Here is a 27,377-nt window from a genome sequence, read left to right on the forward strand (position 1 = left end):
AGAAGAACTAACACATATATTCCTCAAACTATTTCAGAAAATCCAAGAGGAAGGAACACTTCCAAACTCTTTTTATGAGGCCAGCACTATCCTAATACCAAAACCAAATAAAGTGAATTACAGGCCAATATCCCTGATGAACATAGATGCTAAAATTCTCAAAATATTAGCAAATCACATCCAGAAATATATTAAAAAGATCATACACCATGATCACGTGGGATTTATTCCAGGGATGCAAGGCTGGTACAATATTCGTAAATCAATAAATGTGATATATCACATAAACAAATTGAAAGACAAAAATCACATGATCATATCAATAGACACAGAAAAAGCATTCGACAAAATCTAACACCCATTTTTGATAAAAACTCTCAGCAAAGTTGGAATACAGGGAGCATATCTCAACATGATAAAGGCCATATGTGACAAACCTACAGCCAACATCACACTCAATGGGCAAAAACTGAAACCATTTCTCCTAAGAACAGGAATAAGACAGGGATGCCCAATTTCACCACTCCTGTTAAACACAGTACTGTAAATGCTAGTCATAGCAATCAGACAAGAAGAAGAAATAAAAGGCATCCAAATTGGAAAAGAATAAGTATTATTGTCATTATTTGCAGATGACATGATAGTATTCATAGAAACCCCTAAAGACTCCATCAAAAAAACTACTAGACTTAATAAATGGATTTGGCAATGCAGCAGGATACAAAATTAACTGAAAATTAACACCTAGAAATCTACGGCTTTTTTATACACCAATAATGAACTCACAGAAAGAGAAACTAAAAAAAAATCCCATTTACCATTGCACCGAAAAAATTAAGATACCTAGGAATAACCTTAACTAAGGAGGTAAAAAACCTATACTCAGAAAACTACAGGACGTTGAAAAAAGAGATAGAGGAAGACATAAACAAATGGAAGAATATACCGTGTTCATGGATTGGTAGAACCAACATCATTAAAATGTCCATACTACCCAAAGCAATCTACAGATTCAATGCAATCCCCATTAAGATACCAACCGAATATTTCACAGACCTAGAACAAATTCTCCAAAAATTCATCTGGAATAAAAAAAGACCCCGAATAGCTGCAGCAATCCAGAAAAAGAAGACAAAGTAGGAGGGATCTCAATACCAGATATCAAGCTATATTACAAAGCCACTGTTTTCAAAACTGCATGGTATTGGCACAAGAACAGACATATAGACCAATGAAACAGAACAGAGAACCCAGAAATAGACCTAAGCCATTATGCTCAATTAATAGCTGACAAATGAGGCAAGAGCATACAATGGAGTCAAGATAATCTTTTCAATAAATGCTGTTGGGAAAATTGGACAGTTCATGCAAAAAAAAAAAAAAAAAAAAGAAACTAGACAACCAACTTACACCATACACAAAAATAAACTCAAAATGGATAAAGGACTTAAACATAAGATGGGAAACCATAAAAATCTTGTAAGAATCCATAGGCAGCAAAATAGCAGACGAATGTCTTAGCAGTATCTATCGATACAGCTCCTAGGGCAGTGGTTCTCAACTTTGGCTGCACATTAGAATCACCTGGGAATCTTTTTCAAATCCTGATTTCTGGGCCTCATCCTCCAGAAATTCTGTTTCTTTGTTACTAATGTTGTGGCCCCATCCCATAACAAAGAAACAGAATTTCCGGAGGATGAGGCCCAGAAATCAGGATTTTAAAAAGATTCCCAGGTGATTCTAATGTGCAGCCAAGGTTGAGAACCACTGCTCTAATGCTTTCTGTAGCATAGCTTAACAAATAAAACCTAAGCCAGAGTCAATGTACTTGAATCTAAGAAAACAAAACTCAAAAACAACTAATCATAAACATTCAACTAGATTTTCTTGAACCTGAGAAAATCAAACTCAAGAACAATTATTATAACAGCCAAATCACTAAATTTCCCCAAATAAGGCAAATATTTAAGCTATAGCCAATTACTTGCTTTGCTTTTTCCCCCATATCTTCGCTATTAAAACCTTTGCCCCAGGTCCCACCTGTGGAGTACCCTGAATCATTTTCAGTTTTGGTGCTGCCCATTCAAATCATTATCTCAAATAAACTTTTCAAAACGTAATGTGTCTCAGTTTATCTTTTTACAATACCATTAAAAAACAACAGAAAATGAAATAAAACAATTATACAAAATACAAGTCCAAATGTTTTAAATTATTATATTGGATTTAACAGATATAAAGTTACTATTAAATTACTATATAGGTTTTTAAATACTTTCCATACTGATTTCCTGGGTAATCAGTAGGCACTTTGGGTAATGCAGGGCTAGATGTCAGCCCATGACACCTAGCTCCAGCTCCTTGCTCTGAAGCTCCAAAGGGCTTCAAAGGAAGCCCCAGTGTTCAGCAGAGTATTGCAAACACAGTGCTTGAAACACAGTGCTACACACACACAGCTGGCTACTAATGCACATTAGATGGGTGAGATAAGCATCTGCAAATCAATTCTACCAAGATTTCTTTTCCAACAACTTTTCCATATGAATTAAAAAAAATAGTATGTGGAAATTATGTATGTAGTGAAATGAGTTTCCCATCTCAAATCTAGAAAGAAAAAATATAAAACCAATAGCTAGAGAAGTATTTTCTGCATTAATCTATCATTCATTTACCCCTTTAACGAATTTTGTTGGCTTACTAATACCAGGTACTAGATTATTAAAAATAGAAAATATATCAAGAAAACTTATATAAATATCAAAGATCTTCCCGTTATGGAACTTCCAAAAGTTTCCCATCACTAAAAACAACAGGGGGAGCGCCACTCAGCCAGAAGCCAGGCTCACAGCTGGTAAGCACAACGGCAGTGGAGGGAGCCTTTCCTGCTTCTGCTGCAGGCGGGCGGTAAGAAGCAAGGGGTCCTAGACTGCGGGAGCCCCAATTGAGAGAAGGATGTCCGCCAAGGGGTCCCAGACTGCGAGAGGGTGCAGGCTGGGCTGAGGGACTCCCCTTCCAGTGCACAAATTTTGTGCATCGGGCCTCTAGTATCAATATAAAACCCCCCACAGACTACAAAATATTACAAATATGAATATAAAAGAGTAGCCTCCAACAAAAAACAGTAAGGGTGAAGAGGCAACAACAGGACAATGGCTGTCACTGTGCTCACTTTAAGTGAAGAAACATTTGGTTATCTCACTCTGAGAAAACAGGAAATATAAGAATAGATCTGTCAGAATGATGAGACAAGAGAAACAAGAAAGAAGCTTGAGTATATGAGTAACATTTGCAAAGTATATCCACATAACTGAGATGACTACTGGAAATTATAATAAGTTAGTGAAAATCTGGACAAAGGGTTAGGTTTTATAACTTAGTGATGCTATTAATGACTCTATTATACAACTATTAAAATATTTTAAAGCATTTCTACTATAAAATACAATGGTATCTGATATGTAGAATTATATATTCAGAACAAATGAGAAAAATCATCCCACCATAATTTCCTTAATGTATATAAAACTTTAAAACTTACTGGATTCCACTGTCATCTGAAGCAAACTATCAATGACATTGGATAAGAGCCCTTTACTGGATATTCTTAGGTGATTTAATATTACTGGAACAGCTTGATACTCCAAAAATAAGATTTTTCCTTCATCTGTCTTCAAGTCCAAACAAAGAGAATCAAATGCCTGAGCCAGGTAGTCAGCTGAAAAACAATATGCAAAATCCACTTCCATATTAATAGTCCAGCTGGTAACCAGAAACAGAAGGTACAAAGGGAATATCATAACTTTAACAAATTCAAAAGTGAAACAATTTAAATGACCAGAGATTACAGGCTAAATTTAGATATTCCATGCCTAACTAATTTGTTAGAACTCAAGTGGGAAAAGAGAAAAGGAACTACATTATGATATAGTAAAATTTTATTCAAAATTTTCATATTTTAACATTGAAATAATAATAAACCCCATTTCTATGTTATATCAAGAAAACAAATGATGTTTAATAGTAAATATCATAATTAGTGTTTATTTTTCATATTTGATTATAACAATCACTTCCATAAATTTAAACAGTATTAGTATTTCTTTTACAACAGCTTCTAAGATTATACTTTTGTTGTTGCTGCTTTCTTAATGTTTACCTATTTCAAGATATCACTTTATACAAACTTGCTGAATGAGTTTTAAACTAGGATTTCTGTCTCCTAATAAAGATAAAACATTAGCATTTAAAAATCAACTTCAGAAGATTGGATTAGCGCTAGTGTGTTACTTTTTGTTATACATCTGCCATTATGAACAGCAAGATTTCATCATGGCCAATGCTATGATGGCACCTGCCAGATCGGAAGCCTGGAACTTTCTTATAGATGTTCCATAGATGATTGGGAAGCTTGTAAAGCCAGGATTAAGAAGTATAAATTTAACCAGAATCAATACAAATGAACTATTAAGATACTCATATAATTATACTTCAATACACCAAACAACCCAAGATACTATTCTTACAATGATTTTACATTGTGCTTTTAACAACACAAGAATATCCTAGTTGCCTGGCTGGTGTAGCTCAGCAGTTGAGCATCAACCCAGGAACCAAGAAGTCACTGGTTCAATTCCTGGTCAGGGCACATGCCTGGATTGCAGGCTCAATCACCAGTAGCGAGCATGCAGGAGGCAGCCGGTCGATGTTTCTCTCATCGATGTTTCTCTCTATCTTTCTCCCTTCCTCTCTCTCTAAAAATCAGTAAGAACATATTTTTAAAAAAAACACAATATCCTAGTTTTCTAAAACTCTCATCCCAACATACTATGCAAAAGAATAAAAAACTGTTCATGTCATGCAAGTACTAGCGAGTTAAATTTTCTACTGAGACTTCTATTTAAAGACTCAAAAATGGTCCTAGCTGGTTTGGCTCAGTGGGTAGAGCCTGCGGACTGAAGGGTCCCTCCCAGGTTCAATTCTGGCCAAGGGCACATGCCTGGGTTGCGGGCCCAATCTCCAGTGGGGGGTGTGCAGGAGGCAGCTGATCAATGATTCTCTCTCATCATTGATGTTTCTATCTCTCTATACCACTCCCTTCCTCTCTGAAATCAGTAAAAATATATTTTTAAAAAAGACTCAAAAGTGCCCTTGAAAATATGGCAGAATCACTTTATTAAGATTCACTGTCTTTTGGCCTACTGTTGTATTTCTTCTCTGCTGTTTCAGCTCACATAAACTAAAGAAATAATTAAGGACCCTAATTATTAAGAATGAAAAGCTGAGAGTAACCTGTGTGAAATTAAAATATATGTAAAAGAATTTTTAGAAATTAAGATCTGTGCCTATGGATCACTGCATTTTTACTTTTGATAGAATTTAGTTCAAGGAACCCTAAAATTATTGCATTTAATTTTTGTAGTTTAATAAAACATTGCAAATAAATGTATATAGGTTAAGCAAAGTTGCTAGATTCTGTCTAGACTTGCCTTATTTAACAACCTACCTTTATTTAGAAACAACTCAGGCAGAAGAGTATAGATGAATCCTGAATTCAATTCTTCATTGGAATGAAAGTTTTTAATCATAGTGCTTGACCTACTGTATTTGACACAAATTACTTCACTTCTTATTAATATACCACCTGAGATTAAATAGGCTGAATGCTATATGATATATAGCAAGTTTGCAAACTTAAAAAACTGTCCTTTGTTAATTTGGGGAAGGTAAAAAATAGTATTTGGTTATTTTTTTTAATATAAACTTTTAATTGATTTCAGAGAGGAAAGGAGAGGGAGAGATAGATAGAAATATCAATGATGAGTGTGTCATTGATTAGCTGCCTCCTGCATGCGCTCCACCGGGGATCAAGCTTGCAACCCAAGCATGTGCACTGACCGTGAATTGAACCATGACCTTCTGCTTTATAGGTCAACCTGAAACACTGAGCCACACCAGCCGGGCATATTTGGTTACTTTTTAAGTAGTTTTACCTTTTAGGGAGAATTGAAAAAATAATTACATATATTCTTATTATAATTTCCCTAAAAGGGAAAATTTCCTAAAAACAAGACAAATTTAATTTCTGAGAGTATTTTTTAAGTTTTAGTTCTCAATTGTATAAAAACTAATTTATTTTTATGAGTACGCTGTATTATTGAGTCTTAAAAATGCTGACATTTAACTATAATCTTTTTTATTCCTTATCAATAGTCAATCTGTTGATCTCAATCAGCATGAAACAGTTTCCTGTTAGTCTATATGGCAGATTAAAAAATCAAAATCCCTGTAGCAACTCCCAACAAAAAGTGAACTTAACACTACTGCCCATCCTCTAAATTTGGGCTAACCTTGTGACCAGTAGAATGCAGCCGAAATGACACTTGGGTGTTAGAAACCTGAGTCTGGACTTCAAGAGGTCAAGCCTCTTCCAGTCTCCAGCTGGGCAGTCTACTGACACATGTGATAGCCCCAGGCTAGCCCACTTGAGAATGAGAGACCAAGCAGAAGGAGGCCCCAGATATGTTAGCAAGCCCAACCAAGAATAGGGGAGCTCAGCCCAGCCCAAGCACCCAGCTGAGCTAAGTCCAAGTTACCAAACCAAAGAACTGTGAGCTAGCAATTATTATGGTTGTTGTTTTAAGCAATTAAGTGTTTGGTGGCTTATGAAGCAACCGTAGAAACCTAGTGCAATCTAATAGACTTCAATTCTGATCTCAATTAAAATCTACTCTTAGAAATTGATAATGATGATGATGTTTACAAGGATAGCAGCCAGCATAATGGGAGATTATTATATGCCAGACTCTGCTAAACCTTCACATTTTCATTTAATCTTAAAAAAATAAAAATTGTGGTGGAGAAACAGAAAAGGGACCTGCCCAATGTCACATAGCTAGTGACAGGGCTGGGATTCAAACCTAAGCTGGCTGACTCCAGAGTTGAAGTTCTTAGCTACTACATTACATTGCCATCTTATCAGATCAAACCTTATTATTCGAGAACAATGTAATACCCTACATTTCTCTAGACCTGAAGCATAAGTACATAATTTGTAAATACATGAATCTGCATAAATTTAGGGCTAAGTGTTGAGTAGGACAGGACAGTAGAACTAGCCCCAATGCACATTTTAAAGCAGTGGTCGCCAACCTTTCGGGCCTCGCGGACCACTCAGACTACCAGTTGGCGACCGCTGTTTTACAGAGTATATTTTGATTTAAAAAGAATAAAGTCCCTAAAACAATTCTATCAGATAAAATTCTTGATTTTAATGATCATCTTTACATAGATCAAATGTGTACATACTGAAGGTTTTATAAATTAAAATGTTTTTCACATTGCCCTGGTTGGTGGCTCAATTGGTTGGATTGTTGTCCCGTGCATCAGAAGGATGTATGTTCAATGCACAGTCAGGGCACATATCTAGGTTGCAGGTTCGATTCCTGGTCAGGGCAAGTGCGGGTGGCAGTGGATTGATGTTTCTCTCTCATTTCTCTTTCTCTCTCTCTCTGAGCCTGTTCTCGGGTGATGATTAAAAAGTGTTTTCACATTGATTCCCACGCCTACATACTTACAATTGTTGATGACGTATAACGTTGTACTATCCTCATGATATTGTTAAGGGCCTGATTTTGGGGGTTCAAGAAAGATCTGGATCCCTTACATTTGCCTGACCCTCAGTTTGCTCTTCTGTAAAAATGACAATACCATCTACCCTATAAGGTTATTGTGGGACATAACATTTGAAAAAAACCAAGTGAATGACTAGAAAAATGCCAGCAATGGTGCAAGAATTCATTTAATGTTCATTTCCTTCATTCCAATTGTGGGTATGCCAGTTATTTATCCTTTAACATTATTACAAACAGCAAATTAACACCCTTGAACTTTTTTCCCTTCTGAATTATTTTCTTGCAATAAATCTTATTAAAGGTTATAATACATTTTGGTTGCGCCTGTAAGAAAAATGTACTTAAAAATGATTACAATTTATAACACGATAAAAATTATATGTTTCTTCTCAGTGACACATTATATTTGATCATTTTCCTTTTGTAAATGTAATAAATGAGGTTATATCTGACAGTTGATTTTATTTCAGTGATTCAGCATAGCATAATGATTAAGAGTGTAGGCTTAACCTTGCTATGCCTCAATTTTTTCATTTAGAAAACTGAGATATTAGTAATACTGATACCTCATAACCTTTTGTCGCTGCTGTTGCTAATCCTAACCCTTTTTTCCATTGATTTTTGGAGAGAGTGGAAGGGAGGGAGTAGAGGGAGAGGGGAAGAGAGGAGAGAGAGACACATGGATTGGTTGCCTCCCTCACAGGCCCCCGAATGGGGCTGGCGGTCAAACCTGCAACCCAGATACATGCCCTTGACCAGGAATCAAACCCATGACAGTTTGGTCCATGGGCCGATGCTCTAACCACTGAGAAATACTGGCTAGGGCTCTAATAACCTTTTAAGGATTAAATGTAATGTAAAATGCTTAGTAATGTAAAATGCTTAGCCCATAACATAGTAAGTGCTATGTGTTGTTTGTTGTTGTTGTTGTTATTATTTATTATCTCAGGAAGTACAGTAGGGTCAAGAGGGTGGGTGGGCTTTAGAGACAGAGAGAGCTGAGGTGAATCGGACTCTCAAATACTGGTTGTGTGGCCTTGGCACAATTATCTAACCTCTGTAAACTAATCACTGCTAATATGGGATAATAATCTTCAGAGATAAAAAAGAGCTTAGCATTGTAATGTCAAATTCACAAGTGTGACCTATGTTGATTCTTGTATGAATTATCTATTTGCACTATTGTTCTGATTTAAGAGTTTTTATGTTTAGCCATGACCAGTATGGCTCAATGCAGAGGCAGTCACACACTGAAGGGTTGCGGGTTCAATTCCTGGTCAAGGGCATGTACCTGGGTTGCAGTTTGATCCTCCATGCCCGTCAGGGTGTGTGCAGGAGGCAACCAATTAATTTCTCCCCCACCCCCCCTCACTCTTCCTCTGTCTAAAAAATCAATGGAAAAAATATCCTCCAGTGAGGATTAACAACAACAAAAAGTTTTTGTTTACATTTTCAGTTCTCCCAGAATTTTTGCACTGCATTGTAAGAGAGCCTATTTAAATTATATTCCCCATGTGTAGCTAGCGATGGACATTACTTTGAATAAAGCACTTTTGATGTTTCTCTTGAAATTATCTTGTTTTCTTTGATTACAAAATCTGTATTATTAACTGGTATACCTGGTAGAGTCTCACTCTTATTTCCCATGGAAACTAGCACAGTTTTTAATTCTCTCAGAACTTCCACTAAAACATTTTTTTATTTCAAATGACTAATTCTGAGCTTTTTAAAAAGAGAAAAATGGTAAAAAGACATCCATGTTGCACCACTTTCACTTAGATAAAGCCACTATATTTTACTATACAGTCTTTTTTTTTTTTAATAAAGAAAAGTTACAGAAAAAAAGTGAATTCAACAAAAATTAATCATAGATGGGGGTGGTTTTACAATTTGGGAAACCAAATTGTCCCTTTATTAGCTTTGTCAATTAATCAAAATGAGGGGAAGATGTTTTTATGAAGGATTGTTATTTTTGTACACAAGGCAATCTGTAACTTTTTAAACACATTTTAATATTTTTAAAATGTATCATTTAGATTTTTAATAAGATAACTAATATCTTTCAATTAATTCCATTCATTCTGCCTGTTTGGTAATCCTATATAATAAAGAGGTAATATGCAAATTCACCATCACACCCTCATAAGATGGCTGCCTATGACCAGGAGGGTTAATGAGGGACGACCAAATGACTGAACAAGCAGGCTGCCCAGGGCGACCAGGTCGGCAGGGGGGTTAGTGCGGGACGACTAAACGACTGAACAGCAGTCTGTGTGGGGTGACTGAAGGGCGACCAGGCTGGCATGGGGGGCAGTTGGAGGGTGACCAGGCCAGTTCGGGGGGGGGCAGGTAGGGGCGACCAGGCCAGCAGGGTGGGCAGTAAGAGACAACCAGGCCAGTGGGGGGGGGGGGGGCGCAGTTGGGGGCAACCAGGCCAGCAAGGGGGGCAGTTAGGAGTGATCAGGCTGGCAGGGAGGGGGCAGTTAGGAGTGACCAGGCTGGCAGGGAGGGATCAGTTGGAGGAGCCTGGCTGGCAGCGGGGGGCAGTTAGGGGCGACCGGGCCAGCAGGGGGGGCAGTTAGGGGCGATGAGGCCGGCGGTGGGGTGGGGGCGGCAGTTAGGGGAAACCAGCCAGGCATGCAGGTGAGCAATTAGGAGCCAGCGGTCCAAGATTGTGAGAGGAATGTCCAACTGCCGGTTTAGGCCTGATCCTGGGGCTCATGAAGGAGGCAACCAATCCATGTGTTTCTCTAACATCAATGTTTCTCTCTGTCTTTCCCTCTCTCTTCCACTCTCCTTAAAACCAATGGAAAAATATTCTCAGGTGAGGATTAACAACAACAAAACAAACAACAAAAAAAGAAAGATCAATGATGAGAGACAATCATCAATTGGCTGCCTTCTGCAGGCTCTCTACTGGGGATCGAGCCCCCAACCCAGGCATGTGTTCTGACCAGGAATTGAACTGCAATCTCCTGGTTCATGGGTCAACGCTCAACCATTGAGCTAAGTTGGCCAGGATGTATTCATGTATTTAGATGAAAGGTAACATTACATATGTTTCTTAAAATAAATTAACGAGACATTATTTAGTCTGATTTTTCAATTTCCATTTTATATCCTAAAATTTAGATTACATTTGAAAATATAAACACTTTTCAGAAATACCCAATAATAACAAAAAATTTGACTGAAAATTATTGGAAGCTGTCTTTCTTCACAAAAAGACTTTAACAAAAAAGACTACAGGATAAAAAAAGAAAATGCTTACATTGATTTTGTAAACAGGCACCCTATCTGAAAAGAAATTGGACAAGATTCATAAGAAAAAAATGAGACAGGTATGAAGTGATTCGGATAGGTAAAAGATACTATTATGTGAACTCTCTGGTTAGAGCCTTTGTTTATTACCAGTTATCACAGAGAGTTTAAAATTCACTAGTACTGTATCAATATTAATAAACTGCAAACACACTGTTGGCAAAAATAGTAAGTTGTAGAAAAATATGGTAAAATGTAATTTATAGATTTTAAGAAATGATAAACCAAAAGTAATGTGGTTTTTAGAGACTCATATAAACAGCGTTTGAGAAGCATTTGTCATCCAACCATCTACACTAATAAAAGAGAAACATGGTAATTGGCGTACAACCGCTACCCTTCCCATTGGCTAATCAGCATATCCTTATGCAAATTAACTGTCAGCCAAGATGGCGGCCGGCAGCCATGCACTGAAGCAAACAGGGAGGCTTGCTTGCTCCAGTGATGGCAGACTCCAACGTTCCCCGCCTGACTTGCCGGCCTCTCAGCTGCAACTCTAAGCAACTATGTTGCAAATATAGAAGCTAAACAAAACCCTAGAAACCGGGTTTCAGTCAGCCGGGCTTCAGCCAGCCGGACCGCAACATTATATCAAATACAGAAGGTAAAGGCCAGAAACCTGCTTTCAGCAGCGAGGCCTCAGAGCTAAAGCTGGCCCAGAATGGAAAAAAAGAAAAAGAAAAAAAGGAGCAGTTGGGAGCTTCAGTCACCCGCCAGCCTGAAAACGATCCTCAGCCCCTCAGCCAGACTGGCCAGGCATCCCAGTGCGGACCCCCACCCTGATCCAGGACACCCTTCAGGGAAAACCAGCCGGCCCCCACCCGTGCACCAGGCCTCTATCCTATATAGTAAAAGGGTAATATGCCTCCCAGCACCGGGATCAGCGGAGCCGCGAGGCCTCCTGGCACCGGGATCAGCGTGACAGGGGGCAGCGACCAAACCCCCTGATCACCCTGTGGCTCTGTGTGTGACAGGGGGCGGGGCCACAACCTCCCTATCTGCCATGCTCTGTTCGTGACAGGGGAAGGCGCCCGAACCCCCTGATCAGCCCTGCTCTGTGCCTGATAGGGGGGAGCTCCCCAACCCCCTGATCGCCCTGCGGCTCTGTGTGTGACCGAGGGCGGGGCCACAACCCCCCCCCCCCCACGGGCCCTGCTCTGTGACAGGGTAGAGCCACAACCTCCCCATTGGCCCTGCCCTGAGTGTGACAGGGTGCAGCGCCCTAACCCCCTGATCTGCCCTGCTGTGTGACAGGAGGCGGTGCCCCAACTCCCCTATCGGCCCTACTCTGTGAGTGACAGGGGGGAGCTCCTCAACCACCTGATTGGCCCTGCTCTGTGCATGACGGGAAGAGCTCCTCAACCCCCTGATGGGCCCTGCTCTGTGCGTGACAGGGGGAAGCTCCCCAACCCCCTTATCGACCCTGCTCTGTGAGTGACAGGGGGCAGCGCCCCAACCCCCTGATCGGCCCGGCTCTGTGCGTGACAGGGGGTGGCGCCGCAACCTCCCCATTGACCCTGCCTTGAATGTGACAGGGGGCGGTGCCCCAACCCCCCAATTGGCCCTACCCTGAGCGTGACTGAGGGTGGCATCACAACCTCCCGATCCACCCTGCTCTGTGCATGACAGGGGGCGGCGCCCCAACTCCCCAATCGGCCCTGCTCTGAGCCTGACCAGGGGCTGCACCTAGGGATTGGGCCTGCCCTCTGCCACCCGGGAGCAGGCCTAAGCCAGCAGGTCGTTATCTCCCGAGGGGTCCCAGACTGCGAGAGGGCACAGGCCGGGCTGGGGGACCCCCCCCCCCACCAAGTGCACAAATTTTTGTGCACCGGGCCTCTAGTCCTATCTAATAATAGACAAACATGGTAATTGACCATACCTTCACTACGCCTCCTATTGGTTAATCAGCATGATATGCAAATTAACCGCCAACAAAGATGGTGGCTAATTTGCATACAGCAGGCAGGGCGGGACAGCGTGAGTGCGAGCGGCCATCCAGGCCCCCGTGTCCAACCCCAGAAGCCGCCTGCCTGCTGCCCGTGATCGGATCCGATCCCAGCCTGCAGGCCGGCCCCAGAAGCCCCAGAAGCTGCCTGCTGCCTGTGATGGATCCAATCCCGGGTCGCACACCGGACCCAGAAGCCCCAGATGCTGCCTGCCTGCCGCCTGTGATGGATCCGATCCGGGTCGCAGGCTAGCCCCAGAAGCCCCAGAAGCCACCTGATATGGCAGTAACTCTATCAGCAATCACTCTGAAAGTCAGCGGCATAAATGCACCAATTAAAAGACAGATTATGAGGGTGAATCAAAAACAAAACCCACTTTAAATATAAAGACACATATAGATTAAAAGTAAATGAATTAAGCTGCAGCCTGTTTTGCTCTGTGAATAGAGCATTAGCCCGTGGACTGAAGGGTCCCAGGTTCGATTCCAGTCAAGGGCATGTACCTCAGTTGCTGGCTTGATCCCCAGTACCTATCAGAGCATGTGCAGGAGGCAACCAATCAATGTGTCTCTCCCTTTCCCTTCACTCTCTCTAAAATTCAATGGAAAAATATCCTGGGTGAAGATTAACAAAAACAAAGTAAATGGATTAAGTAACATTAAAGAGATTATAAGAAAAATATATTCCAAATTTTGTTAGTTGTATAATGGTTATGTTTAAATTATTAAAACCTAAGAAATTGGGTGAAGGGTACATATAATATGCTGTAGTATTTTATAGTTTTTTTTACATGTATGAGATTATTTCAAATTAAAATATTAAAAAATTAAAAATTAATAAAATATTAATTGAAATGTATCTGCATTACATGAAAAATCTCCTAATTGCTTCTAGCATAATTTATTAAATTGTGCTAAAATTTACAAGGGTTCAATTAAAAGATATCTTAATTCTAAATGATATAATAGAAAATATATAATAGTGCAGTTATAAGCACTTATCTGAAAATAAAAATTTAAAGAAGTGAATTTAAAGAAGGAATTAGCCAAAGAAAATATATGCACAACCCATGGACACAGACAACAGTTTGGTGATGGCCAGAGAGAAGTGGGGGGCAAGAGCTGGGTAGAGGGGCAAAAGGGGGGAAATAGGGACATCCTATATCCTATCTAATAAAAGAGAAACATGCAAATTTGTGTCACTCCGCTACCCTTCCCATTGGCTAATCAGGGCGATATGCAAATTAACTTTCAGCCAAGATGGCGGTTAACCGCCAACAAAGATGGCTAATTTGCATACTGCAGGCAGGATGGGACAGTGCCATTCTGCCTGCCCCGCCGCCATCCAGGCCTGCTATCTGTGACCTGGATGGCAGGCGACCCCTGTGCGACCCGACCCAGGGCTGGCGGGCATGACCCTGGCGGTCCGCCAGCTGTCACGCCCCCAACTGGCCCTCCTGCTGGGAGATCCAGCACTGGCGCGGCAACTGCTGCCCGTCAGCCATCAGTCACGCCCCCAACCAGCCCTCCTGCCTGGAGATCCGGGCTGGCGGGGCGACTGTGACCGCCAGCAGACGCCCCACCAGTCCGGATCTCCCACAGCAGTAGCCCCGCCAGCCCGGATTTCCCACGGGAGATCCGGCCCTGCTGGGGCGACTGCTGCCTGTCAGTCATCAGTCACGCCCCCAACCAGCCCTTCGGCCCGGATCTCCTGCAACAGTCGCCCCACCAGCCCGGATCTCCTGTGGGAGATCCGGCACTGGCGGGGCGACTGCTGCCCGTCAGCCATCAGTCACGCCCCCAACTGGCCCTCCAGTGTTGACCCAGGCTTCCGGGGACAGTGTGGCTCTCTGTCACCCCAGCTTCCTTCATCACAGCTGTGGAAAGTGACAGCAGGGAGGAGGAAGTCCCACCCCCACAGAATCATCCAGAATCAGCCGTTAGTCACACAGCTCTCAGTGGCCTGACAGGCAGGACTCTCATTCTCCTGCATCTCAGACGGTGTCCGTAGACAGGTAGGACAATGTCCAAAGAGAAACGGTTGATACAAGGTAGCTCTGTCGCCGAAAAGTGCCGGTGTAATCGACAGAAAATGTCTGCAGAGCAACGTGCGTCTGATCTTGAAAGAAGGTGGCGCCTGCGACAGGATGTATCTGAAGAGCAGCTACTGGAAAAATGTTGCTCTGAAGCCGAAAAACAGAGGCATCATCGACAGAAAATGTCTAAAGACCAAGGTGCCTTTGAAGGGAAAAGAAGGCGGTGGCGACGACAGAATATGTCTAGAGAACAGTCATCAACAAGTACTACCAATACCGGTAGGAACTGCCTTCTCAGTGAAAATGGAGTACATGAGAATGCAATTCTCGAACATAGTTGTGATGGAATGACTGTTCGATGTGAATTTTGCCTATCCCTAAATTTCTCGGATGAAAAACCATCCGATGGGAAATTTACTCGATGTTGTAGCAAAGGGAAAGTCTGTCCAAATGATGTACATTTTCCAGATTACCCGGCATATTTAAAAAGATTAATGACAAACGAAGATTCTGACAGTAAAAATTTCATAGAAAATATTCGATCCATAAATAGTTCTTTTGCTTTTGCTTCCATGGGTGCAAATATTGCATCGCCATCAGGATATGGGCCATACTGTTTTAGAATACACGGACAAGTTTATCACCGTACTGAAACTTTACATCCTTCGGATGGTGTTTCTCGGAAGTTTGCTCAACTCTATATTTTGGATACAGCCGAAGCTACAAGTAAAAGATTAGCAATGCCAGAAAACCAGGGCTGCTCAGAAAGACTCATGATCAACATCAACAACCTCATGCATGAAATAAATGAATTAACGAAATCTTACAAGATGCTACATGAGGTAGAAAAAGAAGCCCAATCTGAAGCAGCAGCAAAAGGTATTGCTCCCACAGAGGTAACAATGGCAATTAAATACGATCGTAACAGTGACCCAGGTAGATATAATTCTCCCTGTGTAACTGAGGTTGCTGTCATATTCAGAAATGAAGATGGAGAACCTCCTTTTGAAAGGGACTTGCTCATTCATTGTAAACCAGATCCTAATAATCCAAGTGCCACTAAAATGAAACAAATCAATATCCTGTTTCCTACATTAGATGCAATGACATATCCTATTCTTTTCCCACATGGTGAAAAAGGCTGGGGAACAGATATTGCATTAAGACTCAGAGATGACAGTGTAGTCGACAATAATACTAGAAAAAATATAAGGACGTGTCACCCAAATGCAGTATTATGGATTTCATCTCTCTGTGAGGGACATGTTCAATCCTATTTTAAATGCAGGAATATTAACTCAACAGTTTATTGTGGATTCGTATTAAAAAATGGGGGCCAATCGGATAAATTTCATCAAAGCAAACCAATCTAAGTTGAGAGTTGAAAAATATAGTGGTTTGATGGATTATCTCAAATCTAGATCTGAAAATGACAATGTGCCGATTGGTAAAATGATAATACTTCCGTCATCTTTTGAGGGTAGTCCCAGAAATATGCAGCAGCGATATCAGAATGCTATGGCAATTGTAACGAAGTATGGTAAGCCTGATTTATTTATAACCATGACATGCAACCCCAAATGGGCAGATATTACAAACAATTTACAACGCTGGCAAAAAGTTGAAAACAGACCTGACTTGGTAGCCAGAGTTTTTAATATTAAGCTGAACGCTCTTTTAAATGATATATGTAAATTCCATTTATTTGGCAAAGTAATAGCTAAGATTCATGTCATTGAATTTCAGAAACGCGGACTGCCTCACGCTCACATATTATTGATATTAGATGAGTCCAAATTACATTCAGAAGATGACGTTGACCATATAGTTAAGGCAGAAATTCCAAATGAGAACCAGTGTCCTCGACTTTTTCAAATTGTAAAATCAAATATGGTACATGGACCATGTGGAATGCAAAATCCAAGTAGTCCATGTATGGAAAATGGAAAATGTTCAAAGGGATATCCAAAAGAATTTCAAAATGCGACCATTGGAAATATTGATGGCTATCCCAAATACAAACGAAGACCTGGTAGCACCATTTCTATTGGAAATAAAATTGTTGATAATACTTGGATTGTCCCTTATAACCTCTATTTGTGCCTCAAGTATAACTGTCATATAAATGTTGAAGTTTGTGCATCAATTAGAAGTGTCAAGTATCTATTTAAATACATCTATAAAGGGCACGACTGTGCAAATATCCAAATTTCTGAGAAAAATATTATCAATCATGACAAAGTACAAGACTTCATTGACTCCAGGTATGTGAGCGCTCCTCAGGCTGTTTGGAGACTTTTTGGAATGCGAATGCATGATCAATCTCATGCAATCACAAGATTAGCTATTCATTTGCCAAATGATCAGAATTTATATTTTCATGCAGATGATTTTGCTGAAGTTTTAGATAGGGCTAAAAGGCATAACTCAACTTTGATGGCTTGGTTCTTATTGAATAGAGAAGACTCTGATGCACGTAATTATTATTATTGGGAGATCCCACAGCATTATGTGTTTACTAATTCTTTGTGGACAAAACGCCGAAAGGGTGGGAATAAAGTATTAGGTAGACTATTTACTGTGAGCTTTACAGAACCAGAACGATATTACCTTAGACTTTTGCTTCTGCACGTAAAAGGTGCGGTAAGTTTTGAGGATCTGCGAACTGTAGGAGGTAAAACTTATGATACATTTCATGAAGCTGCTAAACACCGGGGATTATTACTTGGTGACACTATCTGGAAAGATACGATTGACAATGCAATCATCCTTAATATGCCCAAACAACTACGGCAACTTTTTGCATATATATGTGTGTTTGGATATCCTGCTGCTGCAGACAAATTATGGGAAGAGAATCTCATTTTATTGAAGATTTCTGTTGGAAATTACACCGAAGAGAAGGTGCCTGTGTGAACCGTGAAACGCATGCCCTTAATGAAATTCAGGAGGTATTCACATTGCATGGAATGAAATGTTCACATTTCAAACTTCCGGACTATCCTTTATTAACGAATGCAAACACATGTGATCAATTGCACGAGCAACAAAGGGCAGAGGTTTTGATAAATTCTCTGAATGATGGACAGTTGGCAGCCTTTCAGACTATAACTTCAGCCATCGAAAATCAAACTGTACACCCCAAATGCTTTTTCTTGGATGGTCCAGGTGGTAGTGGAAAAACATATCTGTATAAAGTTTTAACACATTATATTAGAGGTCATGGTGGTACTGTTTTACTCACAGCGTCTACAGGGATTGCTGCAAATTTACTTCTTGGTGGAAGAACCTTTCATTCCCAATATAAATTACCGATTCCATTAAATGAAACTTCAATTTCTAGACTCGATATAAAGAGTGAAGTTGCTAAAATCATTTAAAAAGGCCCAACTTCTTATTATTGATGAATGCACCATGGCATCCAGTCATGCTATAAACGCCATAGACAGATTACTAAGAGAAATTATGAATTTGGATGTTGCATTTGGTGGGAAAGTTCTCCTTCTCGGAGGGGATTTTCGACAATGTCTCAGTATTGTACCACATGCTATGCGATCGGCATAGTACAAACGAGTTTAAAGTACTGCAATGTTTGGGGATGTTTCAGAAAGTTGTCTCTTACAACAAATATGAGAGCAGAGGATTCTGCTTATAGCGAATGGTTAGTAAAACTTGGGGATGGCAAACTTGATAGCAGTTTTCATTTAGGAACGGATATTATTGAAATCCCCCATGAAATGATTTGTAACGGATCTATTATTGAAGCCACCTTTGGAAATAGTATATCTATAGATAATATTAAAAATATATCTACACGTGCAATTCTTTGTCTAAAAAATGAGCATGTTCAAAAATTAAATGAAGAAATTTTGGATATACTCAAAGGAGAGTTTCACACATATTTAAGTGATGATTCCATTGACTCAACAGATGATGCTGAAAAGGAAAATTTTCCCATCAAATTTCTTAATAGTATTACTCCTTCAGGAATGCCGTGTCATAAATTAAAATTGAAAGTGGGTGCAATCATCATGCTATTGAGAAATCTCAATAGTAAATGGGGTCTTTGTAATGGTACCAGATTTATTATCAAAAGATTACTACCTAACATTATCGAAGCTGAAGTATTAACCGGATCTGCAGAGGGAGAGGTTGTTCTGATTCCAAGAATTGATTTGTTCCCATCTGACACTAGCCTCCCATTTAAATTGATTCCAGGACAGTTTCCCGTAATGCCAGCATTTGCCACGACTATTAATAAATCACAAGGACAAACTCTAGACAGAGTAGGAATATTCCTATCTGAACCCGTTTTCGCACATGGTCAGTTATATGTTGCTTTCTCTCGAGTTCGAAGAGCATGTGATGTTAAAGTTAAAGTTGTAAATCCTCTTCCCAAGGGAAATTAGTCAAGCACTCTGAAAGTATTTTTACTCTTAATGTGGTATACAGGGAGATATTAGAATAAGTTTAATCACTTTATCAGTCATTATTTGCATCAGTGTTGTTTTTACATCATGAGTTTTTTGTTATATCATTTTGTTATTGTTTATTTATTAATAAAATTATGTATTATTTTCATATACATTGTACTCATTTCCTTTTATCTCTCACACTTTTATTATAGAGAAAGGGCAAATAGCAACATTAAAATATTTCCTCTTGCCGAAACCGGTTTGGCTCGGTGGATAGAGCGTCGGCCTGCGGACTGAAGGGTCCCGGGTTCGATTCCGGTCAGGGGCATATACCTGGGTTGCGGGCACATCCCCAGTAGGAGATGTGCAGGAGGCAGCTGATCGATGTTTCTCTCTCATCGATGTTTCTAACTCTCTATCTCTCTCCTTTCCTCTCTGTAAAATATCAATAAAATATATTTTTTAAAAAAAATATTTCCTCTAATTAATTCCCTTTCAATGTGTACGAATTTTGTGCACTAGGCCACTAGTAATAATAATAAAAGGCTAATATGCACATTGACTGAACGGCAGAATGACTGGTTGCTATGATGGGCACTGGCCACCAGGGGGCAGACGCTCAATGCAGGAGCTGCCCCCTGGTGGTCAGTGCACTTCCATATGGGAAGTGCCACTCAGCCAGAAGCTGGCTCATGGCTGGCCAGCGCAGAGGTGGTGGCAGGAGCCTCTCCCACCTCCATGGCAGCACTAAGAATGTCCAACTAACGGTTTAGACCCGATCCCTTGGGGGCCTGAGCCTTTAGTCGGACATCCCCCGAGGGCTCCCTGGCTGCCAGAAGGATGTCTGACTGCAAGCTTAGGCCTGATCCCCTGGGGAGGGGGCCTAAGTCGACAGATGGACATCCCCCAAGGGGTCCTGGACTGCAAATGGCCCAGGCCGGGACAAGGGACCCCCCCCCCGCCCCACCGAGTGCACAAATTTTTGTGCACCGGGCCTCTAGTGTTTTCATATTTGACAACTCATTTTCTTGCATGTCAACCTCTTACAGTTCCCAGCATTTGTTCATACTGTTTTCTCAGGAATGACTTTTCTCTTTACTTTTTTTTTTTTTTTAAATATATTTTATTGATTTTTTACAGAGAGGAAGGGAAAGAGATAGAGCGTTAGAAACATTGATGAGAGAGAAACATCGATCAGCTGCCTCCTGCACACTCCCCACTGGGGATGTGCCAGCAACCCAGGTACATGCCATTGACCGGAACCAAACCCGGGACCCTTCAGTCCTCAGGCTGACGCTCTATCCACTGAGCCAAACCGGTTTTGGCATCTTTACTTTGTGCCTATGAAATCCTACATAACCTACATGGTTTCAACTCCAATGCTGACTCCTTATACTAAATCCTCTCCTGATTCCATCTTATACCACCAAAAGTAACATATTTCTCTTTAACCAGCACACTATTTAAACATCTAGTGCAGCCGTGGGCAAACTACCGCCCGCGGGCCGGATCCGACCCGTTTGAAATGAATAAAACTAAAAAAAAAAGACCATACCCTTTTATGTAATGATGTTTACTTTGAATTTATATTAGTTCACACAAACACTCCATCCATGCTTTTGTTCCGGCCCTCCGGTCCAGTTTAAGAATCCATTGTGGCCCTCGAGTCAAAAAGTTTGCCCACCCCTGATCTAGTGTCATCCTATATAATAAAAGGCTAATATGCAAATTGTCCCCTCAACTGGGAGTTTGACCAGGGGGTGGGGCCAGCCCACTAACCACCCTCGGACCTTCCCGAAGCCAGCCCCGCCCCGATCAGGGTGGGGATGGCTGACCAACTGCCTGTGGCCACTCTCCCCAGCCAGCCTGCCAATCTCCGACATCCCCTCCCCCCAGGTGGCCCAGGCCAATCAGCCCCTATCAGGGCAAGCTGGCTGGACCCCACTGGTGCATGAATTTGTGCACCGGGCCTCTAGTTAATTATAAAATGAAGCAGAATGAAATCTTTAGAGTCTACTTACCCACTAGATACTAATATCATCGAGAGCAGGGACTGTGTCCTATGATTCTTTCTATATTATTAGATCGAATTGGTGTGGCCCAGTGGTTGAGCATCAAGCTATGAACCAGAGGTTACGGTTCAATTCCTGATCAGGGCACATGTCTAGGTTATGGGCTCAATTCCTGGTGGGGGCATTCAGGAAGCAGTCAATTTCTCTCTCATCATTGATGTCTCTCTCTCTCTCTCCTTCTCCCTTCCTTTCTGAAATAAATAAAAATATGTTCAATAAATAAATAAATAAATAGTGTCTTGGCCCTAGCTAGTTTGGCTCAGTGGATAGAGTGTCAGCCTGCGGATTGAAGGGTCAATTCTGATTCATTTCTGGTCAGGGGCATATAATACGGGTTCGATTCTAGTCAGGGGCATAATTTTTTTTTTTTAATGTCTTGGACAAGTATTAGCAATCAAACTCTCCCTGGTCAGTGTAGCTCAGTTAGTTGGGCATCATCCTGTGCACATAAAGGTTGCTGGTTCAATTCCTAGTCAGGACACATGCCCAGGTTGTGGGCTTGTTCCCCAGTAAAGGGTGTGTAGCTGATTAATGTTTCTCTCTCTCTCCCTCTCCCTCTCCCTTCCTTGGTCTCTACAAATCCATAAAAATCTTAAAAAACACAAAAAAACAATCCAACTCATTAAAATACACACACACACACACACACACACACATACACACATATATATGCTGTCAATTTTGTGTCATTTCTGGATTTATTAATCCAATTGTCTTATTTCATGTTTTAAATCAACATTACTCATTTTTTATTATTACATATCACAATTATTTTAAAACTAGAGGCCCGGTGCACAAAATTCATGCACAGTATGGTCCCTAGGCCTGGCTAGCAATCAGGGCCAATCTGTGGGGCAACTGGCGGAGTGATTGGGGCAACCGGTCACACCCGCCTTGGTCTGACACCGCCCACTCACCAGCCCTGCCTCCCCCCCCACCACCACCACTGCCACCGCCGGTTGGGGCTTGTGGGTTGGGGGCAGCTCCTGCATTGAGTATCTGCTCCCTGGTGGTCAGTGCACATCATAGCGACTGGTCGTTCTGCCCGTTCGGTCTATTTGCATATTAGGGTTTTACATAGATAGATCTGCTAAGGCAAGCCTGTGCCCCAGTGTTGTTTTAATTTGTTTTTGTGGTACGAAAGAGGCCACATGCTAACCTGACAAGCTCAGGGAAGGCTTGCATAGCTGTCTTGCAAACTCAAAGACTTAAAGTAACCACAAAGGATGGTCTGAAATTAAACTTTAACTAAAAGCAGTTATGGTGGGTAGTCACCTCCTAGGCCGGTATCTTCCCTGACAAGGTCAACCTTTACCTTTACTGAGCTTATTGTCTTTTCTCATTTATAATAACATATCATTGAAATGTCAGGGTAACTTGTAACTTCCCTTTTTTCCAGACCCCTCAGGGCACAACCAAATGTCCTGGGTGAAAGGACAGATACCACAAATTCATTGTTATTGTTATCATATTAATTGTTGACTGTTAACTATCCTATACCCACCTAAGTAATGTGTCTATCATTTTACTGTCTATCCAATCCCAGAGGTTTCCCTGCTTTGCTTTCTTCTGCCTCTCTAATTTATCACTAATGGATTTCATGTAACCCACCTACATCTCCTACTTTGATTGCAATGTATAAATTAAGGTGAAAAACCACCATTCTCTGGAGCATTATCCCAATCCCTTGAGATTCTGCTTCTGGGCAATTGTTGACAGTTTGGCTCAAATAAACTCACAAAAATTCTTTACATGTTTGAATGTTTTTATGTTAACATAGTACTGAAAGTAAAAAAATTTTTGTGAATTTCCTTTGGAACTCAATTTCTGAAACACAAATTATGGCTTGGTCCATTCCAGCAATTATAACAAAGTACGAGACTGGGTAGCTTATAAACAACAGAAATGTATTGTTCACAGTTCTGGAGGCTGGGAAGTCCAAAACAAAGGCACCAACATGGTCATATTTAGGTAAAGATCCTCCTCCTAATATGCTGTCTGGTCATCTGTTCAACCAATCAAAGCATAATGTGCTAATGATATGCTAAGGCCATACCTTATGCCTTCTTGCTGTGTCCTCACATGGTGTGAGGGGCTAGGGATATCTGTGGAGTCTCTTTTATAAAGCCACTAATCATTGTTATTAGAACTCTATTTTTGTGACCTAAGCACTTCCCAAAGGCCTCTCTTAATAACATTGTCTCTGGGAGGTAGGATTTACCATATGAATTGGGGGAGGGGAAAAACATTCAGACCATAGCACATTATATTAAACTAGAGGCCCGGTGCACGAATTTGTGCACCAGTGGGGTCTCTTGGCCTGGTCTACAGGATTGGGCTGAAACTGGCTCTCTGACATCCCCCAAGGGGTCCCGGATGGTGAGAGGGAGCAGGCCAGGCCAAGGGACCCCACCAGTGCACGATCGGGGCCAGGGAGAGCCACGGGAGGTTGGCCAGCCAGGGAGGGACCATGAGAGGGCTACAGGGCATGTCCAGCTATCTCGTTCGGTCCCAATCGGCTGGACCCCAGCAGCAAGCTAACCTACCGGTCGGTCAGAGCGACTGCCGTTGGTGATCAGTGCACATCATAGCAACTGGTCAACTAGTCCACTATCTGCCCCCTGGTGGTCAGTGCATGTCATAGCGAGTGGTTGAGCAACCTTAGTATATCATTAGCACATTATGCTTTGATTGGTTGAAAGGATGACCGGACAGCATATTAGGCTTTTATTATAAAGGATTTCTTAGACAGTTTCTTCAAATATCCTTAATTTATGTAGAGCAATCATGAATTAATAGTTTTCTCCATTTTTAAAATTTTTTTCATGGTTCATTGTTAAAAGGCTCTTTAGTTTTTCCTCAGAAAATTTATAAACTAGTACAGGAATTAACCAACTTTTCCTGTAAAGGACCACATAATAATAACATAGGCTTTAGAGAACTATTTAGTCTCTGTTGTCGTGAGGCAAAAATAGTCATAGACAATAGGTAACAAATAAGTATGGATGTGTTTAAATAAAACTTTATTTACAAAACCGGTGGTGGGTCAGATTTGGCCCATGGGTTATAGTTTGCCAACATCTGCTCTAGTGGAAATTAACTAGCAATTCCAATACTACATGGTAAATGCAGTGATAATGAACAAAGGTTGTTATGGAACATGATCTAAGAGAATCAACATAGGCTTCTGAGAGGGGGCAACAATCTAACTGATGCCCCTATTGTCTCAAATTCAGGAAACAAAAGTAATTTTTATAATGTGCTACCATTATAAAACAATTTAAAATCTCATTCTGAAAATGTAAACCATATTTGACTAAGTAAGAAAATTGCTTCATTATACAGTATTCTCTTCTAGTTATTTATGAAAAATTATACCATAAATATATCTGAAAGCTTACCTTGAGTGACTGTTTTGAGAACAATTAAAGTTGACAAAAATCTCAATGGCAAATGGGAACTCCTAAAGAAAGCAGCTGTCTTTGGTTTATTCTCCATAGAATGTTCCAAAGAATTATCCTGAATTCCCTTATTTACTACTCCTTTGAATATATCTTCACCCAATCTCCTCAATGTTGATGTCATAGTTGAATGCTGTTAAAAAATATATATTAAATTAGTATAGTTATTAATGTTCAGAAAATGTAATTTTAAACATTATAAACATACTAGAGGCCCAGTGCATGAAAATACATGCACTCGGGGTGGGGTGGGGGGTCCCTCAGCCCGGGATGCACCCCCTCGCAGTCCGGGAGCCCTCAGGAGATGTCCGACTGACCGCTTGGTTCCGATCCCCGTGGGAAGTGGGACTTAACAGCAGTCTGGCCTCCCTCTGTGGGAGGCGACTGGCAAGCTGATCAGGTACTGGCAAGCAACGGGCCCTGACCTCCATCGCCCAGCCACTGCCACCACCAGAGGCCTCCTTCTGGGGGAGGCCACCAGGTGAGCCCATCAGTGGACAATGCTGGCCAGTGAGTGACCGGCCCCACCCTGCCCCGCCAATCACCCTGTCGCCACCGCTGGTCGCTGCCACCACACCACCCCCCAATCGATGTCCCCTCTCTCTGCCCGCTGGCACGCAACTTGGCTGGCCTGGTGCTGCCTGTTTGCAGCCCCCCCGCCCCCCCCCCCCCCCCCCGCCAACTGGTCAATCTGATGTTCGGTCAATTTGCATATTATGCTTTTATTATATAGGATGAACTAAAGATAAGTCAATTTTTTTGTTTTTTCTTTATTGACTAGGTTATTACACATGTGTCCTTATCCTCCCATTACCCCCCCCCCCCAATCCTGCTCATGCCCTCACCCCCAATTGCCGGTCCATCCTTACTGCTTGACACAGTCGCTGCAGGGAAGAAACATCTGCACAGCATATGTTTCAAGGGACCTGACGTATATGGCATACTGTTCTTAATATGTTTGCTCACCTACTTAGCGCTATGTGTTTTAACCAGGACCACCTCCCCGAGAAAGGTTGTTTCCCCAGGTGGGGATTTTTTCCCTGGAGTTAGGGATTAACAGGACTAAGGGAGAGAATAAATCAGTAAAACCCCTTAACTAAGTGCCAGGCAGGTAGTTAATCACCTTAACTACGAACAATCATGCTTAAGCTACATAATCTTTACTTAGGATAATCTCCTTCAGCTACTTCCTTGTAGCTTAACAGAACAGTAGAGTAATGACCTTGGAATGGAGATAACAAATGCCCTAACCTTTGGAATAGAATGGATAGGATTAAAATCAAATGGTATAAATACAGATGTAACAGGAGAATAAAGACAGAACCTGGCTGGAGAACCTGACTAGAGAACCTGGCTAGGCTGCCGATCAACTGAACACAGTCTCCAAGTCATTCCTTCTTCACTGACTCTGTCCACACCTTTGGGAACCCCTGGACCTGCTGGGGCTGGACCTCAATACCCAATAGTGTCTGTGTCCATTAGTTATGCTTATATGCATGCATACAAGTCCTTTGGTTGATCTCTCCCCCTTCGGCCCACCCTCCTCTGCCTTCCCTCAAGGTTTGATGGTCTGATCGATGCTTCTCTGTCTCTGGATCTGTTTTTCATAAGTTTATGTTGTTCATTATATTCCACAAATGAGTACAATCATGTGATATTTATCTTCCTCTGACTGACTTATTTCACTTAGCATAATGCTCTCCAGGTCCATCCATGCTGTTGCAAATGGTAGGAGTTCCTTCCTAGTTATAGCAGCATAGTATTCCATTGTGTAGATGTACCAGTTTTTAATCCACTTATCTGCTGACAGGCACTTAGCTATTTCCAAATCTTACCTATTGTAAATTGTGCTATGAACATAGGGGTGCATATATCCTTTCTGATTGGTGTTATTAGTTCCTTGGGATATATACCTAGAAGTGGATCACTGGGGCAAATGGGAGTTCCATTTTTAACTTTTTAAGGAAATTTCATACTGTTCTCCACAGTGACTGCACCAGTCTTCATTCCCACCAGCAGTGCACTAGGGTTCCTTTTTCTATGCATCCTCGCCAGCACTTGTCATTTGTTGATTTGTTGATGACAGCCATTCTGACAGGTGTGAGATGGTACCTCATTGTTGTTTTGATTTGCATCTCTCAGATGATTAGTGACTTTGAGCATGTTTTCATATGTCTCTTGGCTTTCTGAATGTCCTCTTTTGAAAAGTATCTATTTAGGTCCATTGCCCATTTTTTTGATTGGGTTGTTTATCTTCCTTTTGTTAAGTTGTATGAGTTTCCTGTAAATGTTGGAGATTAAACCCTTATCGGTGATAACATTGGCAAATATGTTCTCCCATTCAGTGGGTTTTCTTGTTTTTTTGATGGTTTCTTTTGCTGTGTAGCTTTGTATTTTGATGTAGTCCCATTTTATTTTCTCTTTAGTTTCCATTGACCTAGGAGCTGTATCAGTGAAGATACTGCTACAACATATGTCTGCAATTTTGCTGCTTAT

The 27,377-nt window shown here is 41.3% G+C and overlaps 1 protein-coding gene across 2 annotated transcripts in view; it reads right to left on the reverse strand.

Annotated features, from left to right (window-relative positions):
* Positions 1–27,377, reverse strand: part of CCDC138 (coiled-coil domain containing 138) — a 238,756-nt gene that overhangs the window by 55,128 nt on the left and 156,251 nt on the right. Inside the window, exons 12-13 of one of the 2 annotated variants that reach the window (XM_070405854.1) lie at positions 24,822–25,014; positions 3,539–3,715 (exon numbers count right to left, since the gene is read on the reverse strand). In XM_070405854.1, the coding sequence (XP_070261955.1) occupies positions 3,539–3,715; positions 24,822–25,014 (370 nt within the window). The remainder of the gene's footprint in view (positions 1–3,538; positions 3,716–24,821; positions 25,015–27,377) is intronic. The other variant, XM_070405855.1, reaches the window with a different exon arrangement.

Source organism: Myotis yumanensis, unplaced genomic scaffold, assembly GCF_028538775.1.
Source record: "Myotis yumanensis isolate MYYU_CA2020_CCGP unplaced genomic scaffold, mMyoYum1.0.hap1 SCAF_2, whole genome shotgun sequence".
Taxonomy (NCBI): domain Eukaryota; kingdom Metazoa; phylum Chordata; class Mammalia; order Chiroptera; family Vespertilionidae; genus Myotis; species Myotis yumanensis.